Source organism: Dromaius novaehollandiae, chromosome 12, assembly GCF_036370855.1.
Source record: "Dromaius novaehollandiae isolate bDroNov1 chromosome 12, bDroNov1.hap1, whole genome shotgun sequence".
Taxonomy (NCBI): Eukaryota; Metazoa; Chordata; class Aves; order Casuariiformes; family Dromaiidae; genus Dromaius; species Dromaius novaehollandiae.
In genome coordinates this window covers 12752696-12776227 of record NC_088109.1, presented here as the reverse complement: position 1 = coordinate 12776227, position 23532 = coordinate 12752696, and the positions used below count along the sequence as shown (strand labels likewise).

General features: G+C 47.6%; 1 protein-coding gene across 1 annotated transcript; it reads left to right on the top strand.

Moving 5' to 3' along the window:
* Positions 1–902: 902 nt before the first annotated feature.
* On the top strand, positions 903–23512 carry RAB7A (RAB7A, member RAS oncogene family). Its single transcript, XM_026120039.2, has 6 exons — positions 903–1055; positions 16744–16804; positions 17874–18000; positions 18787–19005; positions 19700–19828; positions 20005–23512. The coding sequence occupies exons 2-6, from the start codon at positions 16752–16754 to the stop codon at positions 20098–20100; spliced, it is 624 nt and encodes a 207-aa protein (XP_025975824.1). The 5' UTR covers positions 903–1055; positions 16744–16751; the 3' UTR covers positions 20101–23512.
* The last annotated feature ends 20 nt before the right edge of the window (positions 23513–23532 follow it).

Sequence of the window (23532 nt, the reverse complement as noted above, 5' to 3'; positions counted from 1 at the left end):
ACTTGGATGAATGCAATAGAATATTCAGTAAGTGCTGAATAATAAAATGAACTTGCTGCCAACACGCCAAGTAGAAAATACGGAGTGCTCTTGTACCACCAGGATGCTGCTTCTCTCGTACTCTGAGGTGCTACGGAGTTACTTTATGTAGCCTCATTGCATCTTGCCTTCATTGCTCATCTTGGCACTGGTTATTGCCTGATTAATGCACCTGAATGCATCTTAAATTGTTGTATTTTATTTTACAGGGTTTTTTTTGTGCCGTTGCTACTAACTCACTCCACAGAATAGTTGGTGTTGGCAGGGACCTCTGGAGACACCAGGTCCAACCACTCTGCTCAAGCAGGGTCACCTAGAGCAGGTTGCCCAGGACCATGTCCAGTCAGGTTTTGAGCATCTCCAAGGATGGAGCCTCCACACCCTCTGGGCAACCTGTTCCAGCGCTCAGTCACCTTCGCAGCGAAGGAGCGCTTTCTTATGTTCGGGTGGGTTTCCCCGTGTTTCAGTTTGTGCCCGCTGCCTCCCGTCCTGCCACCAGGCCCCACTGGATCGGGCCTGGCCCCGTCCTCTTGACGCCCTCCCATCCAGTACTGATACGCATTGAGTTGTCTCCTCCCCAGGCTGAACGGCCCTAGCTCTCGCAGCCGCTCCTCGTGTGTCAGATGCCCCAGCGCCCACCCCGCCACCACGGCACCGCCACGGCACCGCCACGGAACGGACGCATCCCCCTGCGCCCCGCCGGCTCTGGTGGCGCCATTTGGCGGGAGCCGTTACGCAGCCGGGGACACCCGCCGGCCTCGGCCGCCCAACATGGCGGCCAGCCGCCAGCCTGCCGTCACGTGACGCGCTGGGCCGCCGCCGTTGCCCTTCCCCCTTCCCGTTGGCTCCGCGGCGGCGCGTTGACGTCACGGGCGCCGGGTGGGCCCCGTGACCGGAAGTTGTCGGGGGAGGCGGAAGTGAAAGCGGGGAGGTGGTTGGGTCCCATTAAAGCCGAGCTGAGGCGATCGGGGGGAGGCAGCGAGTCTCGGGCGGGCGCCGCGGCCACACGCAGCACGGTGAGTCCGGCCGCGATGGGGCTGGGGGCCGCGACCGGGCGGGGGGGCTTCCCTGCGCACCGCCTGCCTGGGGCCTAGTTGGGGGGGGGGGGGGGGAGGCGGCTCCGCCCCGGTGCCGGGGGCCGCGCGGGGCCCCTCCCCGCCGGCGCCGGGCCGGGCCCGGCCCGGCCCTGCCCTGCCGGGCGCCGCGCTGCCTCGGCCGCCCCGGGCGGGCTGCCCCTGGGGCGACTGACGTCGCCGTGCCGCGCGGGGGGACAAAGCCGCCCCGGGCTGGGCCCAGCCGCCCTTCCCCGAACAATGGAGCCGGGGCGCGCCGCCGCCCCCGCGCCGCGCCGCCGGGAGTCCCGCGGGAGCCCGCCCTGGGGCGAAGTCTCAGTCGGCTGTGGGGCCTCTCGGAGGGAGAGGAGCGCGTGGCGCGTGGCTCTGCTGGCGCTTCCCCTCGAAACGCCCAGAGGGCTGGGGGCAGCTGGTGGCTAGAGGCGTCCTGAGCCCTGCTCGTCGGGCAAGCGCTGCGCGCAGCTGGTGGCAGTGCTGCCCTGGGTGGTCGGTGGACAGCGCTTCTACGATGAGCAGGTTGCCCTTGGAGCAACAGAGAAGAGCAGGCGGCTGAAAGGACTGGCAGTTATTGCGAAAGTAGCTCTCCGTGTGTGTAAAGCCTGAGTCAGTTTTGAGAAGTATTAGACTGGATGTCAAAAGTGCTTTTGGCTGTGAATGTGTAATAAAGTGAATGATAAGTTATTAATCTCTGGGTCATATGGGCTGATGAATATGGAAATATCTAATAACTGTACTTAGGACAACTGTGCTGTCTCCTCTGTAAGTAGAGGAATTCTTCCTAGTAGTAGAATAGCTATAAAAAGGCCCTTGTAATCTGAAGAGAGGTAACATCAGCATTTAAATGAGTAAGTCTTATCAAATACTCTCAAATCCTTTGACTCAAATCTGGAATCCTTAGTATTGCCTTCTTCAAAAATAAAAATACCAGCTGACAAGTAAAGCTGCTGTGATATGTTTGTATAGCGTTTTTTTTATATGTAAACTGAGAACATATGACAGAACAAAGTCTTCCCCACTGTAAGCAAACTGATCTTTATTTGACAATTGCTAAGTTGGAGGCTTTAAAGCTTCCTGTACTTGTCACTGTCCAGCCAACTCTGTTCTTTGTCTGTCACTCTGCATTTAGTACTACTGTATCAAGTAGAAAATGGGGTTGGGGAGTGAAGAGTTCTCTCTTGGGGGAGAATGGTATATAACTGGTTGTGCTACAGTACTAGGTTGGTTCAGACTTAAGCTTGGCACCTTTACATTTTAAAGTACAATGTTCACAAGCCATGGTGATACTAGCAGTGTCTGACAGAAATGGCAGCTGGGCTGTGCTTCCTCTAGGGCCGGGCTACCTGAGTGAATGTACCCTGCTCTAGTAGCTGTATTTGAGGTTAAAGTGGGTGGAGTCACTTGAATATTCCCTGTTTAAATAATCAGGGCCTCCTTGCTGTACTACTTCAGGAAGAACAAGTATACTTGTCTCTTTCCCCTTGTGACTTCCAACAGCTGACTAAACACATGACTTGTGCTAAGTGAACTAATGAGTAGACCCACCATGCCTGGCCTGAGTCTTTAGCATGCAAAGTAGCTCTAATACTGTTACTTTCAAGTGTGCTACCCTTTATCTTCTGTGTGCTGTTATGCTAATATTCTACTTATGATGTAGAGAAGCTGTAAGATGGGGCTAATCTGCCTCCTCAGTAAGGAAAACTGTCTTAAAATTCTGTATTAGTCCCTTGTTCTCTTAACCTGCAAGATGAAATATAATTGATAAGGTTCAAATTAGTTTATTAAACTTGCCTCTTGCCTGTGGTGTCACTTGGTCTGTGTCCTCAAATGTCATACTAATAGTTCAATATGGCTCTCTAGGAGTTGCACTTTAAAATGTAAAGGTGCCAAGCTTAAGGGCTTAAATAGCTGTGTTGCAGTGGCTGTACTGCAGGCATCCTTGTCCCTGCTTCCCCAAAGCCAACAGATCAAACTCTTTGCGAAGTACCATAGACATATTCCAACATGGATGAAGTCTTGGCCTACAGCAGAGCTGTATTTTTACTTTCAGCTCTCTTCAGAGCTCACCTAGGGAAGGTACCACTCTGCCTGGTTTACTACCCAAGCTAGATATCTGGGGACAAAAGGGCCACCAGGGGTGCAGTTTCTGCAGCATTTTCTTAAAGCTCTGTCTCAAAACTCTTGTGTTGGAAGGTCATGTGAACTACCTGCCAGAGCAAATTTCTGGCAAAGCTTGTCCTTGAGGAAGCATGACAATTGCAATCAAACCATCTGTGCAAAACTATAAATAGCATTGCCTCTAACATGTATTGGATTTTATTCTGACTTCTCTGTGAAAATGAGACTAGTTTATGCAGAACTTAGCATTTGGCTGTAAACAAAATTGCTTGTGCTTGATTAAGATGCATTTTCCTCCAGTGCTGCATCTTGAGATGGGTGCCTGGCAAGCCATGGTTTAGGAGTAAAGGCTGCAGCATAGGACAACTGGATGTTTGCTTTCTCTAAACAAGTTGCTGGGTCTCTGGGCTCACAGATGTATGCTGGTAGTCCTCCCTCATGTTATAACAGACCAGTTTCTTCTGTAACTCAAGTAGCCTGGGTGTTTGATAGGCAAGCACAGAACTGTCTTGCCTTTCCTGCTGCCAGTGTTCCCTAAAGACATCTTCTGAGCTTCTCCTCAACTGTCACATGAACTGCTTTTAAGTCCTGATTTCTAGGGACCAGCTGGTACTAACAAACTCCCTACAGTACTGTAGGGAGTTTAAAGCTTTTTGTCTTGGCGGAAGGGGTTGAGATAAGAACTTACTGAAATGCTGAATTTGGCTTTAATGTCAAGCTGTGCACTAGCACACTTGTGCCTCATGTGCTGATTGTCTGAAAGCTGTCCTGCATCCTGTAGACACTAAAGTATTTCATTCTTGCACAGCATTGTCTTGCTAATTGCTGTTTAATTGCTTGTTGAGTTGGAGTTTGCTTGGCGTTCACCCTGCAGCCTTCTAAAACAATCTCTTGTAGCTGCTGTATAACAGTCTGCCTCCAGATGTAGTTAAGTTGTGACATTAGGCTGAGGATGAAAGGGTTGCTTTCTGTAGTAACAATCCAAACATGGGCTGTACAACTCAGAACTGGATGAGATATGGATAACAAATCAAATGACAGTACTTAAAGTACCATTTTGCAGTTAGCTTCTTTACTAAAAAGCATATTTCTCTTTAAATGCAGCTTAAATAAGACTTCCTAACCAGTGCCGAAGGTCGGTGTCTCCCCGTGCTGTTCAGAAATAGTAGGCAGTGAAGGGATACCCCTCTATCACATGGCTCTTCTCTGGCTTCTGACATGCTAGTTGCTTTTGCACTCTGTTCTGAGGGATGCAGCTCTCAAACTCGGTGTGCTGCTGCGTTTTTGTGCTCGGTCGAGATCTGCCGTGGTGATGTCATTGTTGCTGTTAGCGCTGTTCCTGCGAGACTGCTCCCTCCTTTCTAGTGCCAGCAATGTGTGCTCCATGCATGAGGGAAGCTGTGTCAACACTGCCGTTGCTAACTCATGGTCAGTGACGGGGAGGAAAGCAAGCCTGTCAAGGCCACAGAAATGTGTTGATTTGCAGCGGCTCTCAGATAATCTTGACTTTTCTTGCTAGTGAACCTACTTGGGAAGCAGTGGCTGTTTTCAGAGCAGTGAAACTTCAGGAAGGGTGCGTTGCCTTTGAGATGATATTGAAGCGTAAACTTATAGCATGGATTCCTGTTCATACAACTTAAAGGCACTTAATATATTGAGCACTTAGCTCTCTTGCTTGTCCATAATGACTTAAAATGCCCACTTAAGGTGGCTAATCGTATCTCTAACTGCACTTGCAGGAGTTCTGAGCAGAAACAGCTTAAAACTGAGTAGATCTTTATGTTGTCACTAAAGAACAACAGTATTTTTCTGGAGTCTGTCATCGCTCACTGTATACTCCAACTTTGATCCACTACTGGAGTGGGTACACACTGGACTAGCTAAGTAGTTCATGAAAGTGAAGGTAGGCAGCTGGAGCCTTAAACAAAGGCTACCTGGCTTGGAGTATGTAAACCTTGATTGCTGGGGCTACTGGTTTTCCTTGGTGAGTCTGCACTGAACTGTTGATCTCTGTTCTGTTGGGAAACAGCATCCTCTTGAAGAGTAACTTGCTGGGTGCTTGTGTTCCTAGGTTGGTTGAGTCACTTGCCTGCACAGGTATCTGCTTCCCTTCAGCTTGCAGACACTGGTTATGGTATCTGACTTCCAAACTGGCACAGCGATAACATTGTTTCAAGCATGGGACAGAGCTGTAACTAAGGTATCTGCTAGATCTGATTCTCCCTCCTCCCCCCCCCCCCCCCAATAAAATGCAAAGTACCAGCACTGTCTTCTGGATCATACTGCAAAAGTCACTTTAGTGAGTCTTTAAGTCCTCTGTGGAGCTTCATCAAGAGACTAGCTGAGCTGGTAAAGTGCTGATGCAGGAGCTGTGCAAGAGGTACTGGGATATGAAGTATGAGTCTGGAAACAAGTCTCTGCAGTAGGAATTCCTTGTTAAGCACTGACTCAGCTGTCACTGTAAGCTACCTGTTACAATCCCATCCTGGGACCTGGGTACTAAAATACTTGTCTTTCCTGCTTTGCAAACTTCATTAGCATAGTAACAGGTATTGAGTTTGTGTAGGATCACTGGTTCTGCTCGCGGATCAGGGTTTAATTCTTAGACTGCAGTGTGTCCCTAGAGGAAGCCTCCTCTCTAGGAGGAGACTGGTTCCTGAGAACAAGACCTCCTGGGAATGGACTCTCCAGAAGTAAGGCTTTCCTCCCTAGTGTCAGGAGCTAGTATTTCTCTGCTTCTGTTTGCCTGAGGATAAGATTTCCCATATCTTCCACCACTCTCCTTGTGCTGAAATAGACAAAATACCAAGCAATCTGAATGTGGATGTTCCCCACCTTGTCTGTAATAACTGCTCATACGGACTTTGAGCCCAAAGGCTTAGTTCTGATACTAATACTGATAGTGGGGATGGGTAGGCTGAGGTGGTCTTCTGGCCTGTAAATGTATCCTTGGAAGCCCATCTTATATCTTAACTTCAAGTTGCAAGTTCCAGGGTCTGGCAGACCTTCTGAGTGCTATCATTTGTGACTTGAAGGCCTGAGCCTTTGCTGACAGCTCTTTTCAGTCACTTTGGTTTCTTATCTGCCTCTAGGAACTGGGGGAAACTAGCAGTTGGGAGCAGGTTAAATAAAGGCTTGTTTACCACTGACAAGGTCTAAGATCCCTGCTCCTGCTTACCACTGGAGAGGTTATCTAACACCTCCTGTTTGTGTTGCTAAAACCGAAAGCATGACTGGAATGTCTGAAACCTTAGGAAGCTGAAGACAAAACTAGAAATTAATCCAAGTGCTTGAAAAAATATTGTTAAATATGTTGAAGATCTAATAACTTTACTGTCTCTTAATGGCCTGACTAACTTGATGTTTTGAATTGGCCAGCCTTATCTTCTGGACAGAAAGATTAAAACCCAGCTGCCTCTTGCACTGTGCTTTCTCTATGGAAAGTAGTGAGGGAATCATGTTCAGTGGATTGACCTGATGTGAGAACCATTCTGGACTATCTTTATTCATATAGGAGTTGCTCAAATTGCAGATTGGCAATACTAGCTAGATGGCCATGTGCCAAAATAGGCTGGCAGACAGCTGTATAAACTAGGCTGTATGGGCACTATAGCTGTGTTTCAGTTAATAGTATAAGACTTGTTTTTCTTGCTTTGGCATTTCTCCACCAAGGAGACTGTTCTGATAGATACAGGGCAACATGGAAGCTATACTGGTATAGCTAAAATGCTTTGCGTAGGCAAGGCCTTTAGTCAAGACACATGGCTTGTTGCCTAGTGTCTCCCAGCAGCCAGCAATGTGCTCAACTCTCCTCCCACATCCTGAGATTGTCTCCCCCAGGGCAGAATAGGGGAAGTTAAGCTTGCTCTGATAAAGGGGGAGGGGTGTTAAAGTAACCATGCCTGCTCTTGTGGCTTGATGCTTGGGGAAAATCAGAGTTGACTGGGTACTGCCTGAAGTCCTTGGAGGTTTGCAGAGGGACTGCTTCTCCCTAATATGTACAGGCAGAGCTATACTGATACTTAAATGACAGTGTAAGCTTCCAAACAGAAGGCAGCTGAAGAACTTCAGATCTTCATCAGCCTTGTGGGGCTCTACAGCTGTCTGTTACTGGGAGAAATGTATCCTGTGGTACAATGGACCTTCACCTTCTGGCAGAACTCTAAATGAGGTAGACTAAGACTTCCTGACTGAAGACATCCCACTTCCAGCTTTTGAGTATGGCTTAAGGATCTGGTTTTGTATACTGTGGAGACTGACTTCAGCAGTCTGTTTTTTCCCTCCCTGGGGATCCCGGACTTGCTGCTGTGCAGAGTTAATTCTAAAGAGCCTTCCTGCATTACTGCCTTGGGCACACCTGTGGTCTCCAAATACCCACTGTGGATCATGGATGGTGATCGGCTGCAGGCTGCTGAGGAGCAAACTGATCCATCCAGACTAAGGATGGATGTCCAGCATAGCTGGCTGTATTGCTGGAGACTGTCTGCACTGCCTTCCTTCGGCCCGGGGTGCTTATTGCCTGGAAGAGCCTATGCATGCTGCTGTAATCCTAGGCTAAGCAGCAGTCTAGGTGAAGTAGTGTTCCTGTAGATACCAAGACGTGACCTTCAGACCTTTTCTACTGCTCCTAAATATATTGCCAGTCTGACTGAACATGCAGAAACATCTCCTTACTACTGCAAACAGATGAACTTCTGCGCTTGTTCTGATCCCACTTTCAAACTGTCTAATCAGATCAAAATGATCTCTGCTCTTAGAGATGACTGCAATGATACTTAAACTGTTAACTTGAACCAGTTTGTAAGCTGTGGTCCTGGACATAGAAGGTTTAGCCCAACCTACTCTGGACTTTTCTAGGGTAGAGTCACAATTCATTAATGGCAGCTTTAGAGCAAGAAACTTGTTCAGCTTCTCCATCTAGTACTTAAACATTATGCAAGCAAAACAACTCTAATTTGGAGAAATGCTGCGAGGTGTAAACAGGCCTGTGAATCAATGAGGTTTGGACTGGAGAAGTTGGCTTTAAGAGCTCAGGCTTTGAGCCTGGCTAATCACGTGCACCAGTGCCTCTCAGGAATGCCATGCTTTCCAAATCTGGATAGTCACTGCTGTAGCAGAGCTGCAGCTGGCTGAGACCTCGCAGGGCAGACCCCTTCTCATGTGGGACTCATGTGACTTGGTTGCAGTCATGGCTCCTACCAGGCACCAGTGGCAGTTCTTTGATCCCTTGTCCGCAGCTGGGGTGAGTGAGTCCTGCAGCCTCCAGCTGGAGCTGGGAAGTGAGGGTGTGACTGAGGCAAGGTGCAGCTTTATTGCCCCTGAAAGGAGAGTCTTCCCCTGCACTGGTCTGGCACTTGTTTGATTGCACCATGAGCCTGTTCTGCTCACAGCTGATCCAGAGCTCTTGCCATCCAGCTGTGTTTGTTTCCCTTGGCTGCACATTCTCTCCCTTTAGCACAGAGGTGTTACCCTAGGGGAAAAAGAGAGCATGAGGTTGCTGATCTGTCTTGAGAGCACCTTATCCAGGAACAAGGGCAGAGTATGTGTATAGGCCTGACAGTTGTCTAGTAGTTAGCTCACAGACCAGGTTGGTTGGCTACTAGCAGCATGTCACCCTGTTCTAGTGTTAGCACTTAAGCAGCTGATCAACTGAACACCAAGCCATATGTCTGGGCTGTGGCTGCTGCTTGCTGATTCTTGAGCTTGGCTCGGTACTAGAGTAACTCCTCCTGCACTGGAGGTGGCAACTCTAACCTCAAAATGAGGTTGAAATTTACTGCAGACAGCTGTAGTCTAAAAAGCCAGTTCCTCCAGGATACTGAAACATGTTTTAAGATTCTGTTTTGATCTGAGCAATGTCAGTGTGCTAACAAGCATCTAAAACTTTAGGCTGTTCTTCAGAGAAGTGAAGCATTTGGCTTCTGGCTGCCAGCTGGGGGTGGGAGACAGTGGACAGCATACCTACATCTGACAACTCAAAATACAGAAACTTGCACAAGATATCAAATTAATTGGGAGATGAGGCTTCCAGCTCCCTGAACAGAGGTAATTCCACCTCACAGGACTGGGAAAGGCACTGACTGGACAGAAGCCTGCTCTTGATGAAACTACAGTAAGTAGCAGACAGCCTAGCTGTTCCTCCTGAGGAAGGAATGATGAGCTGTGCTTGAGCTCTTGGCTGGGTCCCAGCAGGAGGGAATATCTTGGTTAGAACAGCAATGCAAATGTGTGGGGAGGAGGGAGGTGGAAAGCAGTTTTGAGATGCTACTGATAAAGTAGCAACTGCAGTGTACCCTTCTGTGAAGCTGTCACAGGAATATTTTGCCAGCTGCTTTTTGGTGTGGGCTTCACTTCAACTGACTCTTCTGTGGTAGATCAAGGAGGCCCCAAAGGACCTCTAGAGCCCACTGACAGTATGGGCTGTGGTAGCCCTCTGATCCTGATCCATAGGAGCTTGTTACCCTAACAGGCAACCCATATAAAAAGAGCAGTTCCTGCAAGTTGTCTACCTGAATGGCAAGATGTTTCTAAGTGGTTTCAGAGTGGAGGCAAGTCCTGGCTTGGTGCTTAAATGTAAGGGTTTTTCTGAAGGTATTCTGTGGTTAGCTGGAGAAGCTAAACTACTAGTAAATGTTTCATGGGAGCAGGAAGGGGCTCTATCCTGCTTGTGCAGCCTGTTGATGTAAGGCTCGAACTGCTGTTAAAATGTTTAGGAGCTGCCATAGCAGTCCTCAGTCTGAGGATGCTAGTTAGACACTTGCTCTGCTCTTAGAGCATTCCAGTTTGGTAAGGAAGATATGCAGGCTCTATGGCAGCCGCAGAAATCAAAGGCAAGCTTATTACTAGCTTGTTTCTTAACTAAAAGGTGTGAAGTTGCCTTTAAGCCATGTTCCTACAAAAGCAATAGCACCTTGTCCTCTGACTAGCTCTCAGCTTTTTCCCACTGAGAGGGCTGGGTTTCTGCTCTGCTCGCTTGCTGTTGTGGCATTCTCTGGAGAGTGCAGTGAGAGATGTGGTAGAGGCTGATAAGCACAGGTCTGAGGCAGGAAGTCATGCTGAGCTGACTGTACTGGCACCTGTAGTGCTCTGCATTAGCACATGACTTGTTAGGTCTAAGTACCTGGTCATGCAGATGTTGCTAAGCTGTTAGTGTTAAAACTAGAAATGAAGAAACTTAGTTGAGCTCCTGTTGCAAGTTGAGATTGCTGAGAGCTTCAATAAAAAGGGTGTCTGGACCATTTGATCTCTCCACAAACTGTGATCCTGGTCAACTAACTACAGTTAGTAGGCTGTCTGCCTTTCCTCAGGATGAAGCCTTGCCTGTTCAGTGCAGCTGAACTTGTTCAAGTTCATGTGTCTGCACATAGCCTCAGCTAAACTTGGCTTTGTAAATCACTGCAGGGGCCAACATGAGCACTGTCAGCTGACATGTGCTGGTTTGACAGTGTGTTTGATCCTGTAAGAACAGGGTAAACAACCGATGAGCCTCTTATTTTAGTGGCTAGTGGTCTAAGCAAACATCACCTCCTGAGATGCCAAACATGCTAGGGGACTTCCTACTTCTGGGAAGGAACTAGGTCAGTCTGGCTGAGATGGTCTTGAATCATTCTTCCAGCTTCAGCCTCTATGAAGACATGCAGAACTACTGGGAGGGGGAATAAAAATAGATCTTCAGTGTAGTACAGAGACTTAATGCATTGCAGCCTCCCCCATGCTAGAGATAACAGTGAGCAAAGGTAGCATTTGTCTGAAATGCACTTAGCTGCATTTCAGGACAAAGTTTTACATAATGCTTGAGTGTAGCTGTTCCTCTGTTCAGTCTGGTCACTGGTGAGCCCACAGCAGTGCATGGTATGCCCCAATGGAATATTGTTATATTAAGATTGGCTTTATCTTGGCTGCTTTTTGCTGAAGACCCTGTGATATTCTGCAGAAATGAATGGTCTGCTTATTGGATACAGCACCCAAAACAGATCTGTGGTGCCTCAAACTAAAATGTGCCTTTTTGTGGCACACCTATTCACTCTTGTGCTATCTGCTGGAATAGAGGAGCAGAATTAGATGTTTGTAAGTGCCACAATGAGTTTAGCTCTGTCTAATACTTGCTCACCTACTGCTTTGTGCAGCTTGCCTGCATGAGGGTTATATTCCTGGCCAGGGATGCAAGAATGCTGAGGTCCAACAGTCTTGCTTACACTTTCAGCTGGTGTGTAGTGGAAGGTGCAGATGGCAAGCTATGGTAGATGTAGGAGCAGAGAGCAGGCTTCAAGCTCTTTGAGGTGATGGCAGCCTCAGACCTCCTGCAAAGAAGATCAAGAGCTGTTTTGCTGGCACAAGATGAAGAACTTTTGGTCAAATACCTCTTTCTAGTCTCTGTTTAGGGATACTTTGATTCTTGATTAGGATTATGATTTGAACCTTTTAATAGCAAAGCTGCAGCAGTAAGGACTGTTCCAACAGGTGTGCTAACAGGAAGTCATCCTGCTCATCAGCAGGTTCAAAACCGGTGTGCTGCTGCTTAGGAGCTGCTGTCTTCCACAGAGGCAAGTCCCCCCTCCCAGCTACTTTAGTACTAAAACTGTCCATGAACAGCTTACTAGGGTGTTGCTGTTACAAGGCCTACTCCTGTCAAAGGATAACTAATCTAAAAGATTAGTGGGCCACTAATGCAAACTCCTGCTGTTCTTTGCTTGTATCAACCTAATTAATGTTAAAATACCTGCACTGTCACTTGACACACGTGAACATCTCTAAGGAATCCTTAACCATCCATTTCTGCTTTGAGTTAAAGCAGCTGTCTTAATATAGCATATGAAAGGACAGAGTTGTAATGTGCTCTGAAGCAACAAGGGAAGTCTAATTAGATTTGGCATGGACTTTCTTTAGTTTTGTGTCTGAACAGCCATAGCACTACTGAGCTTCATTGGACAGCATTTGACCCTTCCCTTTAGATCAGCTAAGCCAGCAACACTTGCAGGCCAGATGTGAGGTATTCTCCCTTGCTGGTCTAGAAGGCCAGCTTGACAGTAATAAGACTATTGTGGGAGTGAAATTGCCATGCTGGGCTTAATCTCATGAGGATCAACACACTGTTAATAGCTTTCTTAGAGGAACAGGCATTAAAAATTGAGTGGAAGGATGCCTCTCCTATATTAGAGGCAGTTGTTGTTCCTTTGGCACTAGTTAAGCCAGGAAGAGGAATGCTGCTGGCTAGTCTCTTGACAGGAGGTTTTTGACAGCTTCCAAGAAGGGCTGCCTGGGCTGTGCTGGTAGGTTATGCTCTGAGCAGTCATGCAGGTGACCTCTCTCCAGGAGGCTTTGCACAGTGTAAAACAGAACTGACATCTTGGATCAAATCTTAACAAACAGGTTTTCTTCAAGATTCCTCTAAAAGAGGAAGTGTTTGTTCAGAAATCCTCCTGGGACTGGATAGGAGTCCTGAGCGAGCTGGCTGGCTAGCACACTGCCATCTTAAGGGCTTGTGTGACTTTTACAGGAGGCTGCTCTACAATACTCGTACCAGACATAATAAAGCAAGAGAAGTTGCATATGTAGTGCAAAATAGTCTTAGACTCAAATACTACTGACCTGATTGAGATCAACATTGTGATTAAAACTCTTAAGCTGAGCTTGCTCTTTGTAACAGCACAGGGGAAACCTTGCACAGCCTAAGTCTCAATGTGGCTAAGTAACTTAGGGGTTTTTTTGCTGGTGTGACTGGAGAAACTCCAAATGCTAACTAATGGCACCTGCTAGTACTCAGGCCTGCCTCAATTGAAGGCTGGAGCTGTATTCTTCTTAGTCTCCTTTAGTCAATTTTGCACTAGCAAAACTTGCCAGAAATGAGACCTATGTAGCTTAGGGCATGTATGTGGGACTCCATTTTGGGGACATAAGACAATAATGAACCTGCTTACTTGATGCTACATAATGTGAGAAACAGTGTTAACAAATGAATAGTCACAAATTGCCTATGACTCAAGGTAGGCAAATCTTTGAATATTGAACCTGGCCTAGAGTTGTTTGTACCTTGTTCTGCTGACACAGCAAATGGCTTGCTGTAACTGGAATTGATTGCAGTATTTCTGAGCTTACCTGGACTGTATTGATGTGCATGGGTCCTGTGACATAATGATGTAGGAAAGACAGTGGGGAAGTCTCCAATCTAACTAGATCTAAGCTCTCATGAGGACCAGTCAAACCTCTGTTTAGCACAGACAGTTGCTTTAAAACTGAAGCTGCTGGAGAGCAGCTCAGCCATGCAGAACTTGATAAGGATCAAGTAAATAGCAAAAGTCGTGCTGTGGAGAGCAATCTGATGCTACTTAAACTAGAGGGGTTTCCTTCAGATGGATATCTATTGCCAATGTGGCTTTAACCTAAAACTTGTTTATAAAGGCTGCAGCATGCATATGTTTGAGGCAACTGAATGACAGCACCACAGATCCAACACTGGTACTTCCTCCAGTCCCCTCTTCTAAGAAGCAATGGCAAGGGATAGCTCTGAAGGGTGGGTCTGCTTCTACCTGTAACAGGAAGGTTAGTAAGAAGCCTTGGTCCCTCAACTGACTGGATTTCAAACAGTAGTGGTTGTTCAAGCTTAGCAAAATAAGGGTGGAAAACCCTGGGCTGTGGTCACTTCTGGGCCCCAGCAGAACAGGAATTCATCAGACTCATGGCCCTGGCAAAAATTCTGAGTTGAAATGGCTCCTGCTGTGCTATAGCTCACATCCTCTGCATCCCATAGAGTGGAAGCTGTGTCTCACCTGATCAGTGTTCATGAGGCAGTAATAGCCCTTCAAACTAGTGGGGTAGCCCATAAACTATGACAACAAGGTAGTGTCAGGTCTGACACAGACTTCCTTCCCATGACTCCAGGTGGCCGTCCAGCTGAGCTATTTCCAGGACAATAAGACTTGACAGAACAGTTTCCCCTCCCTTCATACTGGGACTTCAGGCCATGTTGAATTTGGGCACTAAGCACCCAGCATGACTTAGTGCTGTGCGGAGAGTTCTGCAAATCCCTCTCCTGAGCATGAGGACTAACGCCGGCTTGTCCAAAGCTGCTTTGAATACTAGGAAGCAGTAAGCGGCAGCAGCCAATGGCAAGAGATATTAAAAACACCCAGGGTAAAATAAAAGCTGCACATATGGGGTTCTGGGTTATCTTAGATGTTGAGGAAAATGGGTGACTCTCACCTTGGACTGAACCTATACAGATGTTTACCAAGACAGCTATGTAGACTGAATTTTTATTAAGCTGCTTTAAAGCTCTGCTCACTTGCTTCTTACCCCGTCTGGGCTGACTGCTACAGAAGGCTTAGGCTTGGCTAGCACAAGTGTCACTTGTGCTACATGCTCTGAAAACACAGGAGGTACAGTCTGTCTGAGGGAGCTTTCATGGGCTGTTCTCCCCACTGCTATAGACAAGACAAGCTGGAGTATGGATCTTGGCAAGAGCAGAAGCAGGACTTAATGCTGGGGTTATTGGCAACTTTTTACTGGATATACCTGGGCTAGTATAGCTGGGCTGCCAGCTGGATCCTTGAGCAATGCAGTCCAGTGTAGCATAGACTGCCTTGAAAAGGGGAGGTAGATTCCTGGAGTAACTGTCCTGTGCAGGTTCTCTGGCATTTATTAACAACCATCTAAGGATAGTGTGAGCTCTCTGGATGGCCTCTTCACTCAACATGCTGTGGTGGTTAACTTATGAGTCATGTTTTCTAAGTAGACAGGTCACTAGATGCCTAAGGTAGGTGTAATCTAACAAGGTATTGCTGTAAGTGTGCATCACTATCTACAGTGACAGCAGGAAGGCTTCTCACCTTGTATCATAAACAAGTTTTGAAGTCTGCAGCACTTCCTGATAATAAAGTCTGAAAGACAGTTCTTCTAACACTCAAAGGCTGAGGATAAGACTTTTTTTTACAGTCAGACTCTGCATCTAGTAAGAGTCTCCTCTGACTTGGAGCATACTAACTCCTGTAGCAATGGGATGAAGCAGGCTGCAGTTATCCAGCAGTTTAGGCTGAAGATGAACAAACAGGTGCTGCATATCCCTGGAAACAGGCAATGGACCAAGTGGCTCGGAAAATACCTATAGCCATACTGTGTCAGTGCAAAGGCCTCTCTCCTAGCTGTGAAGTCAGGAGTAGCTCCTGAAGAGTAGAAGCTCTGTGGTAGGAGGACTGTGGCTTGGCAGAGCAGGATGGGAGTTTCAGGGTAAGCAAATCCCCAGATAAGGGCTTAGCACCTGAAGCTGTTTGTCAAGGGTCTTTGAATTCAAGTAGCACAGCTATAGCCATCTGGCTCTCCTTGCTGTGGATCTCCTTAGGGAAAGCCAAGGAGTTCTTCCTTGCAGACCAGGTGAGTAGCAAACTGGGGTATGTTGTGATCTGATCAAGCCCCAGCACATAAGAGATGATGACTGGTTCCATCCCTCCCCGGAAGGGGGGAGAGGGGCCTTGTGGAAGGGAAGGTGTGCTGACCTGCAGTTGTGCTCAGCTACTGATAGCAGGGCTTCCTGCTTGCTCTGGCTGGGCTAAAGCACACCCAGAAGCATATTAAAAGTCCAACTGCAGCAGGCCCTAGCTATTTCCACTGATCTGGAGGAGGACGTAGGAGAATTGGGAGTGAGTAACAGTGTGGACTTTTGGAGCTGAACTCTCACTTGCTAATTGGATGGGCTGTTAGAGTAGCCCATTTAGAGCCACCTGCCTATAAAGTGGACTGGAGTAATGGTAGGATGCAACTGTGAACAAACTACTAATAAGAGCAATAGACAATGTTTTGAGGTTTGCCACTGCCGGCTTACCTGTCCTTCCAAGGGTGAGATGGCAGTAGTTAGCTTGAAGTGTTTTCTGCAAGCAGCAGGGTCTAGTAGCAGTTTACCTTGTAATTCAGCAGTCTGGCTCATGTGTGCAGCTGTGCAAGGACTGCTTCAACTGCCTTCTAGGGTCTCAGTGCTCCCGCAAAGCTGCCAGAGAATGCTGTTACTTTCTGAAGCTGAACCTGGAAGATGTAGGAAGTGTGGTGCTCTCTAAGAAACTACTGAAGGACAAAGTTTGAATGTTTAGTATTAACATACAGCTCTGCTTACATGTCTCTTAGTAGCACATATAAGAACTAGCCTGTATTGGGAGCTGAACTGCTTTATTGCATGGCCTCCAGTGAGGCTAAAGGAGATGGCCTGGGCTAGCATGCCCATAAAGGAGACTGAAAATAAGGTGCAAAATGGGCATGGTACTGTAAAGGAGAAGTGCTCGGCTCTTCTATGTGTTAGCGTTAACTGGCCACTAATGGTCTGACATGACCTGGCCTGTGGAATGAGTAAACACCTGGTTAGTAGTTGACTGCAGCCTTGAATACATGGAGTCTGTTTCCAGGCATGCCAGGCTCTGCCGCTCACTGGTTCCTTACTGAGGGTCTGGTGTCTCAGACACCAAACTTGCTGCATGCTGCCTTGAGGAATGATGTGTTAATGGTATCTGATGGTATTGTTCCTCTTCCTTTTTAGTTTAAAAGATGACTTCTAGGAAGAAAGTGTTACTGAAAGTCATCATCCTTGGAGACTCTGGGTAAGTGGAGGAGCCTTTAGGCTGCCAGTCTGCATCTGGCTAGCTGGAGTAGTGCTCTAACTGGTAGGAGTCTGGATGCACCACAAGAAACCAACAGTGTTGGGAAGAGAAGTTTTACAGCCCCAGATAGCTGTGTTGCCTTATGGCTTTAAGAGCACTTCACTGCCATCTGTCCTGAATGTGTCCCCACAACTTAATATCTTTAAATACTGCCACATTATTAAACAGGGCAAACAAAATGGGCAGTCTGCTGATGAGCCTCTGGTAGCAGAACTGGATAGCCTTTTGCAAGTAGGAGGTATGGTGTTGAAATAAGCATTTCATTTTAAAAAAAAGAAAGAGATTGGGGGCCACCATAAGTGATCTTTGGTCATTTAAAACTCTGCCTCTGTCAGAGGCGTAGGTTAGACTGAGCCATCTGCTTAGTTTGCCTGATGTGGCTAGAGCCTATCTGGAGTAAAGCTGTGCCACTCCTGGCTCTTGAGAGGAGTCTACTCTTCTGGGTTTGCCCTGCAGACTGTAACCTGACTCCCATGACATCAGGCTTATTTATACTAGAGTGCCCAGCATGCTGTTGATCAGGAAGTATTTCTCAGCCACAGAGGGCATGTGACCCTCTCAGCTGGCTCTTTGAGAAGGATCTCCACCTCTAGGCACCTAGCAGAGCACAGTATGTGGACCTATTGCCAGGCTGAGATTGCTTGTACCTGTAGCTCCCTTTGTGCTGTAGAGGTTGAAGGTAACTGTTTCTGCTGGGTTCCTTCTGGCACTTCATCTTTCAAGACTGCCTTCATTGTATGATGCACACCCCTTACTAAGGGTCAGATTACTGATTGAGAAACGGCACCTTAATCCTTCATACCCTTGCACAGCTAATGCTCTTGCTCAGCTTGTTGCCCTGGCATCACATTGCAGTGAAAGCCCTTTCTCAGAGTTGGGTGCCCTTCTCCTGACTGACAGGCCAAGAGGCTGTGGTGGAAGGTGAAGGGTGGGATGTTCTGTTCAGGGTGGCTAATTCAAATACTGTTGCAGAAGCAGCCTACCTAGTCCTGTTTGTCTTTCTGTGCAGGGTGGGAAAGACATCACTCATGAACCAGTATGTGAACAAGAAATTCAGTAACCAGTACAAGGCTACGATAGGTGCAGACTTCCTGACAAAAGAGGTCATGGTGGATGACAGGCTAGTGACGATGCAGGTAAGGAGTAACTTTGCTCTGCTGAGAGGAGATGTCTGGCTGCCCAGACCTGGGCCATGTGGAAGTATCTACTCCAGAGTGGTGCTGGTGACAGAGTAGTGGTCACAGGTCCTGCTTGCACTGAACTGTTCTTGGCCACAGCTGCTGCTGGGGTTCTCCACAAATCTGTGCATGAACAGAACTGAGGGAAGGCAAAGATCAGCTCGTCTGTACTCAGCTAAGAGCAGCTTTGCTGTGCCCAGTTTTAAAGCCACCATTTGGTGCTATCACTGTATCTTTCTACCAAGATACACATCCCTGTTCAGGGACTGCAAGGGATTGGGAAGGAACTCCTTAGCCAGGTCAACTACTCATGCTGTTCTGACTCTTGAGCATAGCGTTAACCTACCAGTTTGCATGCGTCTTTAGTACCTAAAGTTTTCCTCTCTCCATGATGAGACTGACTGCAAGGCAACAAAAGTCCTGCTGTAACTAGCTGAGTGTTTGGACTGTGCTGGTACCCCAGTATACCAGTGTTGCAGGCAGGTTACCTTCTGACCCTAATCCCTAAATCCTGCTTGCTCAAAACAAGGATGCATCCCTTGCTGAGACTGAACACACAAACGGCTAGTGCTGCCTAGTGCCTGCGGAAACTTCCAAACTGCCAGGTGCTCCTTCCCTCAGGCTGGCTTTCCCCCTGGCTGGAGGCTATAGATGCCTGGGGTGGGCAGTTTTAACATGAATGCTCTGATTGTGGACTGACTGTTAGAGCAGAGCTGGCTTAACTGCCTGTTTGTTTTGTTGCAGATATGGGATACAGCAGGACAAGAACGGTTTCAGTCTCTGGGAGTTGCCTTCTACAGGGGAGCAGACTGCTGCGTGCTGGTGTTCGATGTTACGGCCCCTAACACGTTCAAAACCCTAGACAGCTGGAGGGACGAATTCCTCATTCAGGCCAGTCCAAGGGATCCTGAGAACTTTCCTTTCGTTGTGCTGGGAAACAAGATTGACCTAGAAAACAGACAAGTGAGTACTGGGACTTGCTTGCCTGCTCTTAAGAAATCGTTGGAGTGGGAAACCTTGTAGGGACATGTGAGGGTTCTCTGAGGAATGGGAGTGGGAGGTGTCAAAGGGTGGCTCAGTTGTTGCATGGTACTGAGGAGGAGTTTTTCCAGGCTATTCCCTTCTTCCTGAAGGGGATCAAACCCCTGTACTCAACATGCTTCTCCGCAGCAACAGAGATTGCAGCAGCTCTCTAGGTAGATTCAAGGAAAGGAGCTGACTCTCTTCCTTCAGAAATGCTGAGTAATTCCTGTGGGAGCCAGTCCTTGCTCTGCAGATTCCTGAGCAGTCTGTGCCCTGCAGGCACTCATCTGACTAGACACAGTCCTCCTTGCTCAGGGCTGAGTTATGTGGTGGTAGGTAGCAGTCTGCTGTGCTCTAAGAGGGCTTGGCCCTCTTGGGGGGGAGGGGGGGCTTCTGTTTTGGCTCAGAGCTGGAGACTCAGCCAGGCCTGCAAGAAGGCTGCTCAGCCCTAGCTCTGCCTCTAGAGCTGAGACTACTGGGAGGAGGAGGGGAGGAGCAGCTCTGTATATAGGCTACAGCTTTACTGATGTCAGAGCTACTGTGGTAACCCAGGTTGGGCATGAGGCCTTGGCCTGGAAACGAAGCCCCCTTCCTGCATGGCTGCAGTTGCTGATGCTACTCTCTGTTTGCCCAGGTCACCACAAAACGGGCACAAGCCTGGTGCTACAGTAAAAACAACATCCCCTACTTTGAAACCAGTGCCAAGGAGGCCATTAATGTGGAACAAGCTTTCCAGACGATTGCACGAAATGCACTTAAACAGGTAGGCAATGGGGGGTCGGCGGGTGCCCTCTGGTGGTGCCAGTACTGCCTGCTGAGCTTGGCTAGCGCAGCCAGGGTGGAGGCCAGAAAGGCCTTCCTGGAGGGGACCTCACATGCTAGGAGCCATCTGTAGATCCATTTTGGGAAAGGCACTAACTCTTCCTTCTCTCCCACTAGGAAACCGAAGTGGAGCTTTACAATGAATTCCCCGAACCCATCAAACTAGACAAGAATGACCGAGTGAAGGCTTCTGCAGAGAGCTGCAGCTGCTGAGGGGAGAGGGAGGGGTTGAGCACAGTCCTTCACAAACCAATATCACACTTAGGCCTTCAAACACACAGCCCCTCTTCTGTGTTTAAAACAATTTAAAAATTTCCATCTCCAGCTGCCAAAATCCACCCATCTCCCATGAGCATCTGTGAGTCCAGCACTTCAGAGCTCATGTCCCTGCACCATCCACATCACACTTCATGGTAACAGACCTTTCTCTTAGTTTAAAATGGAAACTCTTATGTATGTTTGGAACTGAATCTAATTCCAGGTGTCCAATGGAGAGAAACTGTTTACAGGTAATCTGTGTAACAAATTACATTTTTAACTGTCTTGTGTTTTTCCCCTGTGAAGGCTGCAACTGGAAAGGCTGATTACCCATAGTTCATTGCAAGCTCAGCACTCAGTCCAACTAGGTTGAGTTTTGTATGTATCTCTGTTAATGCTTGTTACTTTTAACTAATCAGATCTTTTTACAGTATCCATGTATTATGTAATGCTTCTTTAGGAAAAATCTTATAGTACATGTTAATATATGCAACCAATTAAAAATGTATAAATTAGTGTAAAATTCCTGAATTACATGTTCAAGTACTGAAACACAGATTGTCTAGAAAGTGAGGAGGACACTTGTGAACTGCAGTGTGCTAGCAACACAAAGTCCAGATAGAGGCAGTATTTTGTACAGTAGAGATGAACTGTGTAAGCCTTCTTGTTTTGAAGCTGAAAGGCTTCATCTTCTGGAAAAATCTGTCCAGCTTCCTTGTATCTAAATTCAGATTTGCATAACAGCAATGATATGCACACTGGATTAATGGGTTTAAAAAAAAAATTAAATACAGCTATGAAATGACCTCATTTGTTCACCTCCCCCACTGCTTAACTCCTAACATCCTGGAGCATATGTGAGAAGGAGTCAGATCTGAGGTGTTCCAGTGGCTCTCTGTACTGTGGAAGGAGCTCCTCTCCCACCTGGGTTGTGGTAGCTGTTTCTCAATGAATGACCTGGACTATGAATCTTCCCTTTCTTCTTACTGACTGCTAATCTGGATTTTTTTGGTATGGAGAAACTTGGCAATCTATTCCCTTTCCTCTCCTCCTTTCTTCCTGGTATTTGTTCTTGCGTTTGTAGCTTGCTTAAATGGAGCCCTTCTACCTGTTTTCCAGAGGTCTACATTCTAGTACGTAGGCTGAGCTCTTATGTAAAGAGACAAACATGATGCCAATAAACTTAACAAGAACAAACCTTCTTGTTTACTCCTGTTTCTGGCTCTTTTCTTCACTAACAACTTGCTTCCTTTCCCCTGTGTGGTCACCATTTTAGCAAGCCAGTGCCTGCCCTGAGAAGGATGCTTGTGCTTCCTTATTGTAAAGCCTGTGCCCTCCACAGTTTTCAAGAGTGGGTGGAGAAGGCCTCACTTGCTTAGGTGACCCCAGAGACTGTAACGGGGCAACTCGCACTCCTCCTCTCAAAGCTGCTTGCAGTGGCAGGAACTGTGCTGGATCTGGTCACTCTTATATTAACCTACTCCTTCAGCTCTGTTCTGGGTGTGCTAAAACCTTTGTGCAAGGGTGGAGACGATAGCAGTGCTGTTCAGCTCTTGGTGCCATCCTCGAGGAGGTGCTAGTGGAAAGGGCAGGCTGCTCTCTGGGCCTGTCCCAGCTCCTGGGGTCAGGCCAGCTTTGCAGGAGCTTGCACAGGCTCTCTGCTCCTAGCTGAGGCTGTAGTTAGGAGCCGCAGTGCTGGTTTGCGACTTGCACAGTGTCACAGATGACCTGGAGTTAGTGTTATAAAAAGAGGACAGAGGCTGAGTGCTGGGAGGAAGACAGAGTTGGGGCTTAGTGGGTATCTTGTGGAGGGGGTGCAGCACCCTAGGCAGGAGTGACTCACAGATCTAGGCAGCACTTTGCTGGAGTTGCCTCACTAAAATAAAACCTCACCTCTTACTAACAGATTTTGGTGAGCTTTGCTCCTGGCTTAGGGCACCTTTAGAGTGAGTTAAGACCTTTCCTTGGTACAGTCTAGTCAAGCCTTTACTTCCTAGATCCTGGGTGTGACCCTCTGCTCTGTCACCTCTGCTTGCTCTGCTCTTCCACAGCAAATTAGGAAGCAAAGCTTAAAGAAATGAGGCCAGTTAGTTGAAGAGACTTCTAACAGATTTCTGTGCTCTGTATGCTATTATGTGGCATCATCCTGTCACTTCCCCCCCACACACACACACACTTGACTGGGCTTTTGCTGTTCAAATCCATTTCAAACAACTACCCTGCAATTGCTATGTCTCCTGGTGGGACTGGTTTCCTATCTCCATCTTTCTGAAAGGCTCAGACCTGCCAGTCTCCATTTAAAGCATCAGTCTATACTTACTTTCTGTAGCTATAATTATAGCAGGGAGAAAGCTAAGCAGAGGAAGGGAGAGAGGGGAGCAGTAAATATGAAGGGATGCATTGGGGAAGGGGGATGATCTTATTTCTGCATATACCTTCTGCTGCTTGAGCCTTGGTTCCTGGAGCTGAAACACAGGCTGTAGCATGGAGAAGAGAGGCCAGAAGGGCTGGAGGGATGCATATCTTGCACAGCACAAGAACTAAGGGCCATCAAATGAACCTAGCAGCTGCACAAAATGAGAGGAGAGTATTCCACAGGTTGGAGTTGAGCTGTGGAGCTCCTTGCCACAGGATGTTATGGACGCTAAAGGGGTGTGAGGGGGAGAATTCAATTCTACCACCTAAAAAAATCCAACGTTTTGGAGGTGGGAATACGCACAAGTGCACGATAGAGGTGTTGTGTGCTCTTAAAAGCACTGCTAGATAGCCTTGATCTACATGTTGCAGGAGGCAATCAGTTTGGGAATTTGTGTTATAAGCTTTCCTGGCTGTTGTACTCCAAGAAGCTGATGCTGTCGGAGACAGCCTGGGCTGGTGTTCTTGCGCGATTCACTTGTGTCACCACCATGGTTTGAAGAAGCCCTGGACTGAAGAAGCTGGCTGGACTGATAGTCCCTGCAGGGTACAGTGTGCTTAGGGTAAACCATTCGTCTGCTCAAAAGCACTCCTAAAGTACCAGTAACGCCTCATGGCTTTTACTTCTGCGCTGACCTTTTTGCCTGATGAGTTACAGATGCAATGATGTGTGCAATGGTGACTTGTTGCTGGACAAACCACAGAGGAAAATCTAGCCGTGGAAGAGGCTGGGGCGTCTGGCCGATCCACCAAGACAGCCTGGTGCGAGGGAGGCAGAGGACTGGTTGTGTTTGCCCAGGTCCTGGCTGGACTGGAGGGAGAGGCCTGAAGAGCAAGGCTGGCTGGTGGAAGGGGAGGGGAATTGGCGCAGACCGTCCGTGAGGAGGGGTGCTTGTTGTGAGACATGGTTTATTTTAAATTTGCTTTGAAATGAATTTGATTTTCATTCAAACTTGTGAAAGAAAAATCATT

Coding starts and splice junctions, on each gene's coding strand:
- RAB7A (XM_026120039.2), top strand. CDS start 16,752: ATGACTTCTAGGAAGAAAGTGTTACTGAAAGTCATCATCCTTGGAGAC. Junction 18,001..18,786: donor ACAGGCTAGTGACGATGCAG/GTAAGGAGTAAC, acceptor GTTTTGTTGCAG/ATATGGGATACAGCAGGACA. Junction 19,829..20,004: donor CACGAAATGCACTTAAACAG/GTAGGCAATGGG, acceptor CTCTCCCACTAG/GAAACCGAAGTGGAGCTTTA.